This window comes from Homarus americanus, unplaced genomic scaffold, assembly GCF_018991925.1.
Source record: "Homarus americanus isolate GMGI-L3 unplaced genomic scaffold, GMGI_Hamer_2.0 scaffold36734, whole genome shotgun sequence".
NCBI lineage: Eukaryota > Metazoa > Arthropoda > Malacostraca > Decapoda > Nephropidae > Homarus > Homarus americanus.
The window spans coordinates 7,547,432-7,565,125 of NW_024733126.1; the positions used below are offsets into that span (position 1 = coordinate 7,547,432).

Sequence of the window (17,694 nt, forward strand, 5' to 3'; positions counted from 1 at the left end):
CAGTATTTTCCTCACTATCTTCCACCGAACAATATCTGTCTCTCTCTTCTCCACTATTTCTCTTCCTTTTCACTCCCCTCCCCTCCCCTCCCCTCCCCTCTTCCCCCAAATTGTAATTCCATTCCTTTCAGACATTTGAGAAGATTCTAGTCAGGAAAAACGAACGAGTCACCATAAGAAATATTTTCCTGTCGTAAGAATTAAAACCCCCACCAGTTAATCGGATTATATCGAGGCTTAGAGAAAATTCAGAAAGATGGATTAAGTAAGTTTTATATCGCTTTTGGATACGAGGGAATGACTTTGGCGATATAATACCTAACCTCCTTACTAATTATGGTAATTTACCCTATAATGTTGTATTATGGTGATATAATTGTGTTAGTCAAGAACTAATTGAGTTACCCAAGCGCCTCTCGCCTCTGCCTTCTCTTTTATGTTGCTCTTGTGTTGTGATCCTTACCCTTGCTGCTGCCCCTGTCCCGCCCTACCCTGCTGCCCCTGTCCCGGCCTACCCTGCTGCCTCTGTCCCGGCCTACCCTGCTGCCCCTGTCCCGGCCTACCCTGCTGCCTCTGTCCCGCCCTACCCTGCTGCCTCTGTCCCGGCCTACCCTGCTGCCTCTGTCCCGGCCTACCCTGCTGCCTCTGTCCCGGCCTACCCTGCTGCCTCTGTCCCACTCTCCCCTGCTGCCCTCGTCTCAGGTTTCTCCCACTTATCAATTACAGCTCCCTATATAACTGAAATAATTCGTGCATGGTTTAGAAAGTGTAAAAGCGTTTCCTCAAAGGTACAACAGTTGGAGCTCAAATACATCCATATTTAACTTCCTCGTGAGCTTCCCTACCAAACATTTCATCAGTCCCCCTCAACTCTACACCCGCCACCACAACAGCTGACGCGCTTCAACAAATTCCATTTCCCCAGAGGTCAGGGATGTGGGAGAAAACAAACGAAGGTAAATTAGTCCAGGTAAAGTTAAGTTAAGGGAACAACACACACCTGTGACTCTAACAAAGACCCGACTCCTCTTACAGGTACAGCAACCACACCTGTCACACACCTTCATCACCGGGTAACACAACATGACCACACCTGTCACACACCTTCACCACGAGGTAACACAACATGACCACACCTGTCACACACCTTCACCACAAGGTAACACAACATGACCACACCTGTCACACACCTTCACCACAAGGTAACACAACATGACCACACCTGTCACACACCTTCACCACGAGGTAACACAACATGACCACACCTGTCACACACCTTCACCACCAGGTAACACAACATGATCACACCTGTCACACACCTTCACCACCAGGTAACACAACATGACCACACCTGTCACACACCTTCACCACCAGGTCATAAAACATTTTATAAACACACAGTGGACTTCAGGCTATAACACACTAGCTAGTCACAGAAAACGTCACCTAACCTAACCTCTATCAATACGAGTAAAGATGATTTAATGAAGTAAAGGAATGAATAAAAAATATTGCACTGTAAGGAAAATTATACATAGACCAGCGAAATCTACGTATCGACTCACTGATATATATTTTTGTCCAATAATTTCTAAATCCTCCGAGAAGGACACGGAAATCTCTGCTGGGAATATTGTTAAAAATTCTTTGGAGATAACGGGAGTGTTCGAGGCGTCAGCTGTGTGTGTTCCACCCTCCTTGTTGACTGTGATCGGAAGTTTGGATGTTCTGTTGGTATTAAGACTGAGGCATCATATATGAAACTGCGTGTGTGTGTGTGTATGTGTTATCCAATGGCATATATCTCGCAAGTATAAATCTAACTCTCCATTAAAACATAGAGACTCCTGTGTAAAATTTCAAGTACCGGGCTGTCTGTACCGTGTCGAGTGTGTTATGATCAATTTTATACATGTTTTTGCCGCCTCGCTCACTGTTCTCTTCACTGACGTACTTGTCCTTCATAAATTCACAAATACAGCTTTTGTGTGTGTGTGTGTGTGTGTGTGTGTGTGTGTGTGTGTGTGTGTGTGTGTGTGTGTGTGTGTGTGTGTGTGTGTGTGTTTCCTCCTACATTGACTTACACACCTTTATCTCTGACCTTTTCTCTCACCTCCGACCTTCTCTGTTTTTGCTCTTCTCTCACTCTCTTCCTCTCTGTTCTCAAATCAAATAAAACACGATTCTACGTCCTCTCTCTCTCTCTCTCTCTCTCTCTCTCTCTCTCTCCCTTCACTCTTCTTGCCTCTCACCTGCCTCAATATCTCTAATCTCATTATATCTCACCTCCCTCCTCATCTCCCACATTACCAATTACCCTCTCATCAGTGACCCTCCCGCACACCTCCCTCATTACCACTCATGCCTTCCATTACCATCGACATATCGGGTGATTCCTGTAATAATATTGGTCCTTAGCGTGACAGTTAACAGTGTGGAGGAGGTGGTGCCCCCTAGCAGGCTGTCGTTCTCCCGTTGTATGCGTCGTCAGCGGCAAAGAAATTTCTCGATTAAACCTTCCTCGTTAAACCATTAGATTTGTTGTAGTATTAGCGTAAACATCTTGCGAATTATACAACCACAACCAACAAGAGTAAAAAGTCTCATTTGCGATTCAGTTTACACGTAACAAAAGAAAAACAAAATCCATTGAATATTCTATCTCAAGTTACTTTCTGACTTTATTACTTCCTTGGGTAAAAATGTTCACTAATTAATCATCCTCTCGTTCAACACATTTCACGGTCAGGGAAAAAAAAAAAGGTTTACAAACTGGTTAAGGTGAAGTTAAAAATAAAGATACTTTTTGGTTGGGATATTCTCTTACTCCACAATATAGTTTCCAAAGGAGGTAATGTAACGTGGGATTCCTCTCTCTCTCTCTCTCTCTCTTTTTTTACTTACAGTGGGGTAGGGATGTGGCGTGATAAGATACCAGGCTGTCAGTTTGGTGTAGGGGGATGCGAGTCGAGTTGGGTCTTTCCTGCTAAATATAAAGTAAAAATATCTCCAAATTATGTTAGAAACTATATAATACCTTTTCCATTAAGTTATAATGAAATGTCAATATCACTTTAATTTAAGCTCGACTCAGTTGCATTTATTATAAAGTTATTTTTTTTATAATCTCGATAAGTTGAGGCAATAGTTTACGTCTGAGAGTCTGTTCTTGGCTACACTCTGGGCGTCAGGCAAGGTTAGTTCTCCTTCAACCCGTTTATTGCCTTCACACCGGCGGGATCTGCCAGCAAGGAACCGGAGATCTGCATTGCGCTCCCTTGTACTTGACACAAATTTGTTTTTGGTGAGGACGGAATGGCCAGCCAACCTCTCTCACCTCTACTGTCCTGCTTTGCCTCTCACCCTGCCGTCCTGCCTGGCCTCTCACCCCTCCCGTTCTGCCTGGCCTCCCACCCCTTCCGTCCTGCCTGGCCTCTCACCCCTCCTACCCTGCCTGGCCTCTCACCCCTCCTATCCTGCCTGGCCTCTCACCTTTCCTTTCCTACCTGGCCTCTCACCTTTCCTACCTGGCCTCTCTACACAACAAACTCTAATATCAAATCACAAATACGAAAAATATCCTTCACTTTAAGCAGAATTAATTGTATAAAATGTACTGTACATACGTAGGTGACAATATCCTTTTAAGCTTTTAATAACAGAAGAAACGAAAACCTAATTCTTCCGACTTGTTAACCTCAGACATAAACAAAGGTCAGAGCGTGTAAAGTCCGGTTCATGGTGAGTGTACTGGGTGCTTCACGTGGTACTCCCAGCCTTCAGTACTGTCTCTCGTGTGTAAAACCTCCCAGTAACACGAGTCAGCGATAAGCTCAGAATTCGGGTGAATGGTTAGGCTAGGTTGGGTTGGGTTGGGTTGGGTTGGGTTGGGTTGGGTTGGGTTGGGTAAGGTTAGGTTAGATTGGGTTGGGTTACGTTACGTTACGTTAGGGTTACGTTAGGCTAGGCTAATATTGGTGGTCGTTATTTACACACACGTTAAATAAAAAACAAAAACAAGGAAACATTAAAACAATAACCCCATACATCGTGGTGAAGTTTATTAAGAGTCTTAGTATGACCAGCCTCATATAGTGTGATGGTGTATGGTACTTTATAGTGTGATGGTGTATGGTACTTTATAGTGTGATGGTACTGGATGCCTTACACAGTGTATAGGTGGTATACGCTGGCTGCCCCGATTCCCTTGGAAGATTTATACTAGAGTTGTTTTTTTAATTAGCTCTCCCCACTCCTTCACAGTCTTGTTCGTCTCTCAAGTTGAACGTCTTCAGTTGTATATCCTTGTATGTCTAATCTTTGTTACCTATGTATTTCCGTCTTTCCACTTATTAATCGGTTATTATGTATTTATACGATACTCTTGTCGGGATTTATTTACATCTTACGTTATGTTAGAGTTTTATTTTTATATCTGTAAATGAAAAATCTTTTATTGTTTGTGGAAGCTGCAAACTTTTTAAAACATTTCCAGCCTCTCCCTCTGAGACTCTTTCTTCTGGGAGAGAAATATGTGCAGTAATACTCATAAATAACTGCTTTATAGTTCCTGGCCACAGCCTCCCACCAAGACTGTGAACATGTGTTATAGTTTATGGAGCACACACACACACACACACACCTTCCTTACAGCAGACGTACGGAGATGGGAGGAAAGTGGAGGGAGGAAAGACGCGGGTAGTTGTTAAAAAGTTCAAACACCAGACATACAGCTCTTAGTTGCTTCTTGACTGCTTTTTTCCATTGTGTGTATCGATGTGAAAATGTACTTCCTGTTGCAAAAAAAATAAAAATGTCATAAAAAAAATATCACGTGTCTTCCAGCGTAAATATAAAGTTGATTTTTTTTTTGTGTGGGAGATCTTCATTTCTTATCAGTATGTATCGGTTGTAATGAACGATACATAACCCACAGTAACACGTAACGGAGGATAAAGAAAGGGTATGCATGATATATGGTTAGTGTGAAAGTATGAGCTGTTGGTTAGTAATGCTGTGTTCTTCAAATATTTTTATAACCATCATTAACATCATATATCAGTATCTTCATCTAATATGGTTGAACCCCAAATGCTTACTATATAATGGACAGGGTTCTCGAATATTGCTGTACCCAATATTACAATTACCCTCACTCCCTCCTTCACCCCATACATGTCTCTTTGCTTATACCCCATTGGTAGTAAAACCTTCATGTTCAAATCTCATCTGATAACCTTGTGGAACTGTCTATATCAAACGTGACCTTAACGCGTGCTATATCCCCTTGTTTTTATCCTCTCCACTGTATCCCTCCTCTATGATAAAATCCTATTGTCTGTATTTTATTCCCTTTGTGTCTTTAAACCTCCAGGCCTGTAGTCCAAATCCTTATATTTGATACTTAGACCCAGGGTAAATTTATGTTCTCTGTCACCCAGCCACTGTGGATTGTTCCTCGTCAGCTGTCCACCAGGAGTAAGATATCCACCCATTATGAGGAAACTACAGTATATTGACTATGGAACATTTATTTCTTGATATATTTCTTGATTTAAAACTTTTGACAAACAGTACTGGTGTAGATAAGCCTCCTACCCCCACCCTCCCCACACACACACAGTCTTTGTTGACCAGAGAGTCGTATGAGAGAGTAAACAAGGCGGGTTATACTGAACTGAGGGGAAAACTCTTCAGTAAAGGAATTCTATGAAGAGGGAAGAGTTTGTATGAGGCCTGGTGGGGGACTGAGTGATTGGCTCATGCCTGAAGTGATGGACAAACACGTCTATGATGCCCCGTGTGCCCGGCCTCTGTGTGTGTGTGGTGGGGGGGTAAGACAACACCAGGGGCCGAGAGTGAAAAAAAAGAGAGAGAGTTTTCACTAATGAAGTTAAATAAAAAAAATAATTTAAGCTTAGTTTAATGAGTAAAAACAAATCATAAAAAATCTTAGTTCGTGTTTTTCTTCTTTGCAACAACTTGAAAAACAAAGGGTCGATCGTCTCACCCTTACCAGCTTATGATCCGTCTCCCCTGCTATGATCCTGATAAAGTATCCTTCCTCCCCCTCCTTCCACATCAGATGAGATCCTTTAACCCATCCCTAGCCCAACAAGGTCTCAGTCCCCCTGTATACCATATCCTCAACCCGACCATGTTGCCGCCCCCCCCCTCCCTCCCCCTCTCCATCATCTGCATTAAAATCTCTCGGTAAATATAAAGAAATATTGTGTTTTGGGGGAGGATTTTCTGGGCTCTGGTTGACTAAATATCTACACGAAAAGAAAAAAAATCGGTCGGAAAAATCTTACAGGGACTCGGGGTATTCTTAAGGTTGTTGGTCTATACATGATTAATAACTTCTATACAGTATCTTCATTATATGTATATTCTATATGTATGTATATGTATTATATTTATACTAAACTATTACTATAAACTCACTTCATTTTTTTAGTGTTGATGACTGAGTGTAAATAATAATAAAGTTAATAATCAATTAATCATTTTACTTTAGAAAATCATTTTATGGTAACAGGATAACGACTTTTAATTTAGTATGGTGTTGACAAATTCCCCCAAGACAGTGTAGACAGACTCCTTCGATAACATACATCTGTGAGTCGCCTGCTGAGAATATTGTGATCACTATAACCATTCCTTCCTCCTTCACCATACAGGGAAAACAATTAAATCTATATACAGTAGGGAAACTAAACGTAAACTACCGATAAATACAAGTGATATGATAAGGGTTTAGTGGGAGGAGAGAACAAAGGACAAGATAAACACTGGAGGTAATAGGAACGAGAAAGACATCGTGAGGGTCATTACTTTACCAGAGGACAATGTCAAAGTTCACCGATAAAAGATATAGTAGCGATGAAACCCGCCTTACTGTGACGTAACAGTCTCTCAGGGGTCATCTACATCAGCTGATCAGAGTTTATGACCCATGTACAGATTCTCTCTCTCTCTCTCTCTCTCTCTCTCTCTCTCTCTCTCTCTCTCTCTCTCTCTTCCCCAAACAATGAGAATCACAACGGCATTTGAGGAAAGTTTAAATCCTCGTTAAAGTGAGTTAGATGATTATCACTGTACCTCATAGTCAGGAGCCGTCGAACAACCTTTGTGGCGAACTGAACCGTCAAAGGCGTTCATAAGATGTTATTGTTTCACATTACACAACTGATATATACTTCTCCTTCGATATATCTTTCATGTGATGGTAGAGTGTGAAAAAATACAGCAGTAATTAATAGTAGTATTATACCATACTTGAAAAATACTTCCCTCAACTGTGGAAAACATCTATCAGTCAGGTCATGAAAGACAGGCGTTGGGTTGACTAAACACAATTAAAGTTCTTCTGTTAACTGGATCATAAATAGCAGGGAATCATTCTAGTGAGACATTTCATAACTTCAGGAGAAATAATCAGATTTTGCATATTATTTCTGCAATATCCCTGAGATGTTTAAGTGGTGAAAGACCATTATGTTAAGTAGGTATTTCCTGAGAGTTTTATATGGGGTAATGATATATCTTTTTGCTGTATCTGTCTTGCTTTTATGGCCGTCTACACCTGGATCATTAAGGTGCTGTACTTAGTGTATTGTGAGGGGATACAGGTGTTGCCAGAGCGTGTACCCAGGCACCTCGCCCTCCCAACACCTCCACAACCACACCTCACATAATTACTTTGATGTATGAATTATCCTCCATTTTTTTCATCACTTTTTGCTTAGATTCAGAATATAGTAAATGCAGTATTAATAGATATTCCATTTCAAATTTTATCTGAAAGAAAACTGTGTGATTTATTTCTATGTACCAGCAAAATAGGAAGGAGCAAGTTAACAGTAGAAAATATTATCATGGAGTGTAAATGATATTTCATCTCATGGTTCTGTAACAAAATATTTTAGGCGACATTTAATGGTGAGTTGTTCATACGTCATTATGTAAACAGAATGCCAACGTCAAAATGAATCGCCAGAACGTGTTTTTAATTAGACCTGTAACGTTGATGCTGTGTAGTCAAGAGGCTGTTGAGTTGATTTCTCCATAACGTAACATATTATACACCTGAACGGCAACAGGTGTGTTATACATCACAACCTTACTCTTTCCACCCGAGAGATTAATTATTGATGAATATTTAGAAAGGAATTGAAGTTACTAAATCCCCAGGTATTATGTCACAGGTAATGTTACAATTGTTGGTTACCGAAGGATTTAATACGAGTTTGTTAATATCTTTTCAAGTCAATACCGTCACATTACACGAATCCATTTTTATGCTCGTTATTTTGATTCCCTATATTGTGACATATTCAATTTTACCATGGCCGGGGTGCTGACACTTACTAAATACGAACAAAATCGAGGCTTTGATTGGGACAACATATACAAAGAGGAATTTATGCTGACTATAAAAAACTAAAAGGATTTATATTTTTCACTACATAAACTACAGTTCTGATGTTCTGATAGCTCCTCCTTATTGATCTCCTAAGTTACAAGGCAAAGTCTTCTCCTTACTTCGCCCACAATGAGAATAATAAAACAAAAACAAGTAACAGAAGAATGTGAACAAACAGTCAACATTTAGATAAAGGAGACTGTCAACAAAATACAATAATGAACAGGTGGGGGGAGGGGAGGGGAGGGGGAGGGATACTGTTGTGAGAAGAGAAGAAAAATGAAGTCGGTAAATTCTGTAGTGGAAGCTCAAAAAAAAAAAAATATTCCGACAACAGTTTAAATTTTTTTTCCATTACATTTGTTTTAGCGTTGTTATGGGAACAGTTGTAACGTGCTGCAAGAACCATGTTGACTTTATATTGTGGCATGATGTTTTGTTCACCCTGACACACTTACAGACATACATATATACGAGTACACTGACAAACATGACACACACACACACACTATATATATACCTGTAAACATTCATCCAGCGGTATCGTGATCATCTAACATCAACCTGTAAAAGAGAGAGAGAGAGAGAGGCAAGGAACGGTGAGAGGAGAGAGAATATCCTTACTTCAGGTGCAGACGGCAATCTTGAGTCAACTTTCAATCTTGGAATGTAAATATGAAGGATACAGATATTTACACCATAATTTATTTTATTTATTTTTTTTTTTGAGGGGGGCGGGGGGGGGGTCCGTTGCATTTTGTGTATACGTGTTGTATTTACTTTATTATTTATTTTATCCTTTCCGTAAATTGTATGATTCTATATTGAGCGTATATACTTTATTTTCTTTTTTAATGCACATGCACTTACGCAAACATGCACACACAAACAGAAATATGTTGCGTATAAAGAAGAAAGAGACAGAATAATTATTAGAGTATTAGGTTCATATATTACTGTACTGGTGTGCCTGTGTAACATCTTCACTACCGACACCACTAACGTTGATGACCGATGTATATAATTGACTCTCGTTGCCTTAAAGTTTGTTGTTCTTTTTACGTAACCAGACTTATACCGCTTGATATAGAATGGGTCAGGTCAGGTCGGGTCAGGTCAGGTCAGGTCAGGTCAGGTCAGGTCAGGTTAGGTTAGGTCAGGTCAGATCAGGTTAGGTAAGTTCGAGTGGTTTTGAAGAGGGAACACTAAGGCATTTCTAAAGATTCTAGGGTTTAAGAATAGTGTGTGGACTAGAAACGGTATACCTTAGCACCGGTAAACGTCCGCATCTCCTGAACCAGACGACTTGAACACACAGTCTTCATGCAGTTGAGTTATGAAAACTTAGAACCATGTAGCACTTAATAGATGAGAACAACAATCCATCCCTGCAGCAGCACCAGAATGACACACACAGCTTCTGCCGGAAAGTTAGTTATGAATGGCGCTCTGAAATACGTAGCGTGGAGAGTTTGTGTTGACATTTTGATGATTTATTGTAATGGCGAGTCATTTTACGTAAGGGTTACGGTATGAAAGTCTGCATGGCGTCTATTGATGTTCAACCAGACGTGGATAATATATTCACATGTGTGTGTGTGTGTGTGTGTGTGTGTGTGTGTGTGTGTGGTGTCAGAACAATTTCCTTTTTATCACCTAATTGTTATGTATATTAGTCTTTAATCATCACTGCAGTTGGGAGAGGAAAAAAAAATTTGCTTTTGCAGTTGTTGGCTTTGCATGTCACCACACTCTGAAATGTTGACAAATCCGTATTATCTGTGGATGAAGCTTAGTTGGCATGTAACAGAGTGGCCCTTTGTATTGTATTAAAGCCTCAAGCTGGATATACCTCACATAAACACAGTGATGTATTTTATTCTTGTATTAGTGGCCACTCTGTTTCGTGTCTGTGTCTCTTAGTTCCGTGTCTTGTAGCTGTCTGTCTCGTAGCTCTATCTGGTATCTGTATCTCGTAGTTCTGTGTCTTGTAGCACTATGCCTCATAGCTCTGTCTCGTAGCTCTATCTGGTATCTGTATCTCGTAGTTCTGTGTCTTGTAGCTCTATGCCTCATAGCTCTGTCTCGTAGCTCTATCTGGTAGTTGTATCTCGTAGCTGTGTATCGTGTTCATGTGCAAGGAGTTACAGTGAGTCACACAATGCAACACTTGGGAGATTTTGTTGTGTGAGATGATGTTATGTTTTCTCTGTTTAGCACACTGTGTGGGGGCCATAACAGCTCGGTAGTGTAGAGATGTGATTACTGTGTCTTTCTGGAGTGTTATGATATAATGTAGTGTTGTAGGTATTATGGTAAACAGTAGCCTGGTTAGCGTTGTGTGCTTCTAGGTTAAGGGAGGTGTTGTAGTGTGATGATAGTGTACCAAGAGCATTAGTGACGTGTTGGTATAGTGATGATGGTGCATTTATGTTTTAAAGAATATATTGGTCGCTTTGGTGAAGCTTGGTAGTGTATGTATGGTAACAGTGAGCATCCTGGTGAGATGTGGTGAGGTTGGATGCATTAAACTGAGATTCTCTGGCGTAAATGACTATAATAAATACCAATCTCTCTCTCTCTCTCTCTCTCTCTCTCTCTCTCTCTCCGTCTTCTCTTTTTCTTCTCTTCTTCTGGAACAACTTGGTGTTTAATTAAAGTGAGACCATGAACTACAGTGTTAACTTTGACGAGAAAACCTTGACAGTCATTAATGAACGCCGGGTGATTTGAGGAGTGTGGTAGCGGGAGGGGGACATTCAAAGGCTCTCCATAGAGTTCTAGTGGCATTCATTGTTTAGATATTAAAAACTGTGGGTGAAGGATTGTAAATAAACACGTAAACACATGAACGTAATATGAAAACTAAATTAATTCTATGGAAGATTTAGATTTTTGTCGTGGGATTAGATGTCAAGTTTAGAATCAGGTTTTACTATATTTGTTATGTCTAGGTTAGGCATAATACTACACCCTTGGTAGCAACACAACTCTCAAACATTTTAAACCCTCATCACAAACATTTAACCCCCCAGTCCCTCTCCCCAGTCCTTCTCCCCAGTCCTTCTCCCCAGTGCCCCCTCACCTACCCCCCCTAAAAACCCGTCCAGTGTTCCAGGGGAGATTATTATTACAAAGTATTCGTCTCTCTATTTAAGCCGTTTATACACCCCCTTGGGATCTTGTTTCGTAAATCGTCTTATCAACGAGGCTCAGCAGTTTAGATTCATTGTCTGTCTTGTGAGGATCGAGAGAAGACAAATTGTTCTGACTTTAACACGGCAGTCGCGTTTCTCATATGCTCAGACGTGAAGCTGTGACCAATACTTCCGTGTGCGTGTGTGTGTGTGTGTGTGTGTGTGTGTGTGTGTGTATGTGTGTGTGTGTGTGTGTGTGTGTGTGTGGTCACCAGAGTAACTGTTGTCTTGGTACCAACTTCCTCTAACTGATAATGTTATCGGCGGGACCAGTCGTTCCCTAACGGTAGTCTTACGTGTAGAAATAACAAAAACGATTAAATGACTACAAACACGATACTGCGGTTATTAGTTTAATACATAGAGACAAATGCTGTTGATTAATAAAACGGGGATGAAATTACTAAACATCAACAAGCAATATAAACATGGAATGTGAAGAAATAGTGTTTAGAGATGTTATGAAGAGACTTGAGAGGAACGGAGGTTGTGTTGTAGGTCAGCTTGTAGTGTGTGGTAATGACTATAAATGTCCACCAATATTATTTTTGGCGCTCAACACTGACCATCACATCGATATTCATGAGATAAAATACTGTATAACACATGAGACGTTTCTCCATTACAATATATTCAGCGCCACACCGTCAGGGAAATGCCCAGACAATTTTTCCACAAATATTGCACTGGTGGGCTGCAGACTCCCGGTGTCAAGGGCAGTTTATCATGGAGGTGAATGGTCGCCCACACCTCGTTCCTCCTGCCACAGGATTAATCTCCCACCAACTTAGTATGCATCACCTCATGAAATTCCAAACTGCTTGAGCGAAACTTTAGACCTGGGATTTACCGGACACATGCTATTTCACACCAACGTTTGAGTTTCCAATACCAGTTAGATCACGATTCATTTATTCTATTCTCGGCCATTTTATGTCAAATGTTGAGTGTGCGGTGGTCGAATGGATACTGCACTCGCCTTCTATCGTAAAGGTCGTTGGTTCGATCCCGAGGCACTTCTAGTCCAACCAGCTTGAAATGGGAACCTGAATTTAAAAGTTAGGAAAATAAAAGCGGTCAAACTCACTGCCGGCCACATTGCCTTCTTGCATTCAGTATTCTAGGAGTCCTTGAAATTCGCCCCACCTTATTCGGCTGCTCTACAGTATTCTGGAAGTACGTACTGGTACTTGCTGGGGTGAAACCATATATGTGTAATCCCACACCTGCTATCTGTTATCCTTCAAGAGGCAACAATATGATCATGTGTGGGAGCTTGGCGAGTCTGTCAGCTCTTGTCCAGGATAGTGAGAGAAAATGAAGCAACTTCTCAACTGCTGTCAAACTCATAATATCATAACCTGGAGTGAGTCTTTCTACAGCCAGAGGAATATATTCATTGTTGATATACTGGATTCGTTTTTAAAGGGACAGGTTCACGAGACGATTTTTTTTGTGCATTTTTTTTAAGTCGGGAGAAAAAAAGTGAGTTAAAATCTAGTGTGAATAAGACCACGGGATGAAATTGCTGAGGGATGGTGGATGTTGTGGAGACCCTATGAGAGGAGAAAGAGAGTCGCTTAAATCACCTTTTGAAAGATTTCGTTGACAGAGCACGGGATTAGTGTCTGTGGACCTAGTGTAGTTAAGATACCAAGGAAGATTAAGAAAATATAAATAAAAAAATGAAAAAAACATATTCACAGACAAGAATTCAATTTAGAGAATGAGTCAGCAACCTCACCCTAAATAAGTCTTCGTAAGATACAAAGAAAATGAGAAAGGAAAGAAGAAAAATTCTGGGGCGGCTTATACTCCCTCTCGTCAACGACCCTCGCTCATATTTGCTCATTAACTGAACGTAAGCCGATTCTTCCCCTTTGCCGTTTTCGTCCCACCGCTGCCGTTAATTCTAGCGTTCTCACAGGAGCCACCTACCTCACTCTTGTCTTCCCGAGTCACACATCTCAGAGATCCCCGCCGCCGTCTCTGATCCTTCTGTACCCCAGATGAGGTCTTATTTGAGTCCCAACATTCTGTCGAGTTAGTATTTTTTAACAATTCTCTGCATATAGGTCTCTCGTACTCCCACCAATGAGTCACTTACCACCTTCTACCACAGAAGAAGAAGAAGAAGAAGACCCAAGCTGGAGAGAGACAGCTGGACTCTCACCTCACCCTCGTCGTTGCACCTGCCTGGGGCCAACTCTCCTTCCCTCACACACACCAACGTTCTTCCGGTAGTCTCGTAAGCTGAGGTGAGGTGGAGGGAGGGCGAGAGTGGAGGAGAGCAAACGGAAAGGGTTGATTTGGGCGAGGGTAGGGAGTGGAGAGGATGGGAGGGGAGGGGATGGGGTGGGGAGAATAAATAGGGGTGAGGAAGAGAGGGAAAGGGGGGATGGGGAAGATAAGGAAAAAAGGATGGAAGAATATGGAATAGAAGGAAAAGGAAGTAGGAATTGGTAAACCAGCATCACTACAGATCGGTAAAGTAGTTCCGAGATTCTCGTGCGGACACACACACAGACATACTTCTTTGTTTTATATAGATAGATGCAATTATACAGTAGCTAAAACAACTATCTGTGCATACTTTGTGGGAAACTATGAGACCATGGACGATAAGTTTTGGTATATGAAGGCCGTCACTAGTCACACGTAAAATTTCGGAGCATATCGACCCCCACCTGCACAGATTGTTGTTTTAGCGACTGTACCTTATAATGTGTGTGTGTGTGTGTAAGATATTGATATTGAAACAGTTTATTTAGCCAGAAGAACACAGATACAGAGTCGATTAAAAAAATCACAATATTAACATGGCTGAGCCAGTTAAGAGCCTGACCTGCCCCTGATATATACTGTACATTTATCTCAAGGAAGTATTATGTAACATTTAATATCATCTGGAATAGTTCACATAGAGCATGGTGTTAATAACATGTTACCACTGTTATCACTTCGATATTTATTTTATTTTTATTTTTTTACATTTATATTATAAGTATATACATAATTTACAGAGGAAATTTAAAAAAAAAAAACTAAATGTGGAAAGGGAGGGAAGCAGTATAACATGGGTAAGGTGGAACAAGAGGACAGAGCTGTCAGGATTATGTCTAGTTTGCAAACATATTTTTTGCAATGGTAATTTCTTATCTATCTACATAATAAACGGTTTTGGCGGTACAATAAAAGAGGGTATATAAAGAAGGTATTAGAAGATACTGTTTATTAATACCTAGACAAAAGAGATTTTTTAAGAGATGGTGTGTGTTAGGATTTGGGTTTTACAGTTTGGGTGAAGAATAAACTTAACGCAGCACTTATAAGGAGCTTGAACTTCATAAGAGAGACGCCACTCAGTTGACCTGATACAGTGAGACCAGGTACTGGGTGGGTCGTGGCATAGGTGGGAGTATATACCGGGGCTGAGGCATAACCACCTGGATGGGGTGTTGCGTGACGTTTACTTGGTTGTGGCGAAGGAGTCCCCGGAGACGATGAAGAAGGTTCGGCAGAGATATGCGGTGATAAGGGTTGTACTCCGTGGCTTGGAGGGCGAGGGCAAACACGTCTGGGTGGTAGCCGGGTGCCTTAACGGCCAACTTGGACAATAAAACCCCATAGGAGTATGTGTCCGAGGCCCTGGTGCTCTCTTGGCCCAGACACACCTCGGGGGCCATCCAGGGGAATTTGTTGGGATCACTGTTACACCTAATGTTCTCGTGTGAGTAACAGGCCAGACCCACGTCAATGATACTGACTTGTGGGTTGGATGGTGACCCGTTGACGAGGATGTTGTCTCTCTTTAGGTCATTGTGGATGAGACCAGATCGGTGAAAGTCTTCGAGCTGCTCCCCGATCCGCAGACCCACCTCTATCAAGTTGTATCGAGTCTCCCGCTCGTCATGTAGCTGATTTAAGATGTCTTCCAAGGTGACGAGGCCCTTGAACTCTTGCAGAATAGCTGGTGGATCATTGCAGAAGCCGGTGACCCTTGGTGCTCCACCGGCCCCGTCGAGACGAAGCAAGGCTTCAGTTTCTTGCCAAAAACTTCTTACCGCATGAGACTTATGGGCAACCTTCAGGACTGCCGTCTCCCCACCCCACCGAACTAAGTAGGCTGTGCCATGTGTTCCTGTCCCTAAAACGCAAATGTTGTTTTGAACCAGATTCTCCACCTCGTCCCAGTACAGATCGCGCACAGCTTCCATGTTAATATTTTGGCCGATCACTTCCCAAGACCCAGGGACCTCAAGTCAAAATTTGGGGTTGAACGAATAAAATACCTGTTTAGTTAGGTTGGAATTTGTGTTTGTGTCAAATAGTAAAGAGAAACTTTTGTGTTATAGTGTAGGACTTGTGTGTGGCGAAGATGTGTTGTAGTGAACATGTATAGTACTAGTGTTGATAGTGAACATGTAGTACTAGTGTTGTGGTGAACATGTAGTACTGGTGTTGTACTGAACATGTAGTACTAGTGTTGTAGTGAACATGTAGTACTAGTGTTGTAGTGAACATGTGTTGTAGTGAACATGTATAGTACTAGTGTTGTAGTGAACATGTGTTGTAGTGAACATGTATAGTACTAGTGTTGTAGTGAACATGTGTTGTAGTGAACATGTATAGTACTAGTGTTGTAGTGAACATGTAGTACTAGTGTTGTAGTGAACATGTGTTGTAGTGAACATGTATAGTACTAGTGTTGTAGTGAACATGTGTTGTAGTGAACATGAATAGTACTAGTGTTGTAGTGAACATGTGTTGTAGTGAACATGTGTTGTAGTGAACATGTGTTGTAGTGAACATGTATAGTACTAGTGTTGTAGTGAACATGTAGTACTAGTGTTGTAGTGAACATGTGTTGTAGTGAACATGTGCTGTAGTGAACATGTGTTGTAGTGAACATGTGTTGTAGTGAACATGTAGTACTAGTGTAGTGAACATGTAGTGTTGTAGTGAACATGTAGTACTAGTGTTGTAGTGAACATGTAGTACTGGTGTTGTAGTGAACATGTAGTACTGGTGTTGTACTGAACATGTAGTACTGGTGTTGTAGTGTTACAGTGAACATGTAGTACTAGTGTTGTAGTGAACATGTAGTACTAGTGTTGTAGTGAACAGTGTTGTAGTGAACATGTAGTGTGTGTAGTGAACATGTAGTACTAGTGTTGTAGTGAACATGTAGTATTAGTGTTGTAGTGAACATGTACTAGTGTTGTAGTGAACATGTAGTACTGGTGTTGTAGTGAACATGTAGTACTAGTGTTGTAGTGAACATGTAGTACTAGTGTTGTAGTGAACATGTAGTACTAGTGTTGTAGTGAACATGTAGTACTAGTGTTGTAGTGAACATGTAGTACTGGTGTTGTAGTGAACATGTAGTACTGGTGTTGTAGTGAACATGTATTACTAGTATGTATGTGTGTATGTATGTATGTATGTGTGTATGTATGTATGTATGTATGTATGTGTGTATGTATGTATGTATGTATGTGTGCATGTATGTATTTTTGTATTAAGATGCCGCCCTTGGCTTTAGTGGATGTGTTTTCAGGCGTGGATGATGAGCGGTCTATTGTGTGTGTGTGTGTGGGTGTGAGTGTGTGTGGGTGTGGTCACCTAACTCATTATCACCACCACCACCACCACATCCCTCATTCAACACAACCGGAGGAAGAAAACACAAAAAACTCCGAAAAACAGAAAGAAAAAAAACAGAAAAAAATCTCGTATACCGTCACACCATCCCCAGGACAGGCCGTGATAGAAGTGGTATCAAATGTCTACTTTCAATTTCCAACAGCAGAACCGACCGTCTGACCAAAGGATGACAGTACCTTCTCTTCTGTCTACCTATGGGGGGGAGAGGTGAGGAGACGGAGAGATGAGAGGTGAGGAGACGGAGAGAGGAGAGGTGAGGAGACGGAGGGAAGAGAGGTGAGACGGAGGGAAGAGAGGTGACGAGACGGAGAGAGGAGAGGCGAGGAGACAGAGAGGAAAGGTGAGGAGACGGAGAGAGGAGAGGTGAGGAGACGGAGAGAGGAGAGGAGAGGAGAGGTGAGG

General features: G+C 41.4%; 1 protein-coding gene across 1 annotated transcript; it reads right to left on the bottom strand.

Annotated features, from left to right (window-relative positions):
- Nucleotides 1-10,315: 10,315 nt before the first annotated feature.
- Nucleotides 10,316-15,842, bottom strand: LOC121869285 (tyrosine-protein kinase yes-like). Its single transcript, XM_042370531.1, has 2 exons — nucleotides 15,099-15,842; nucleotides 10,316-10,525 (listed from the first exon to the last, which is right to left on the bottom strand). Exons 1-2 carry the CDS (start codon nucleotides 15,840-15,842, stop codon nucleotides 10,316-10,318), a joined length of 954 nt encoding a protein of 317 aa, XP_042226465.1.
- Nucleotides 15,843-17,694: the final 1,852 nt, after the last annotated feature.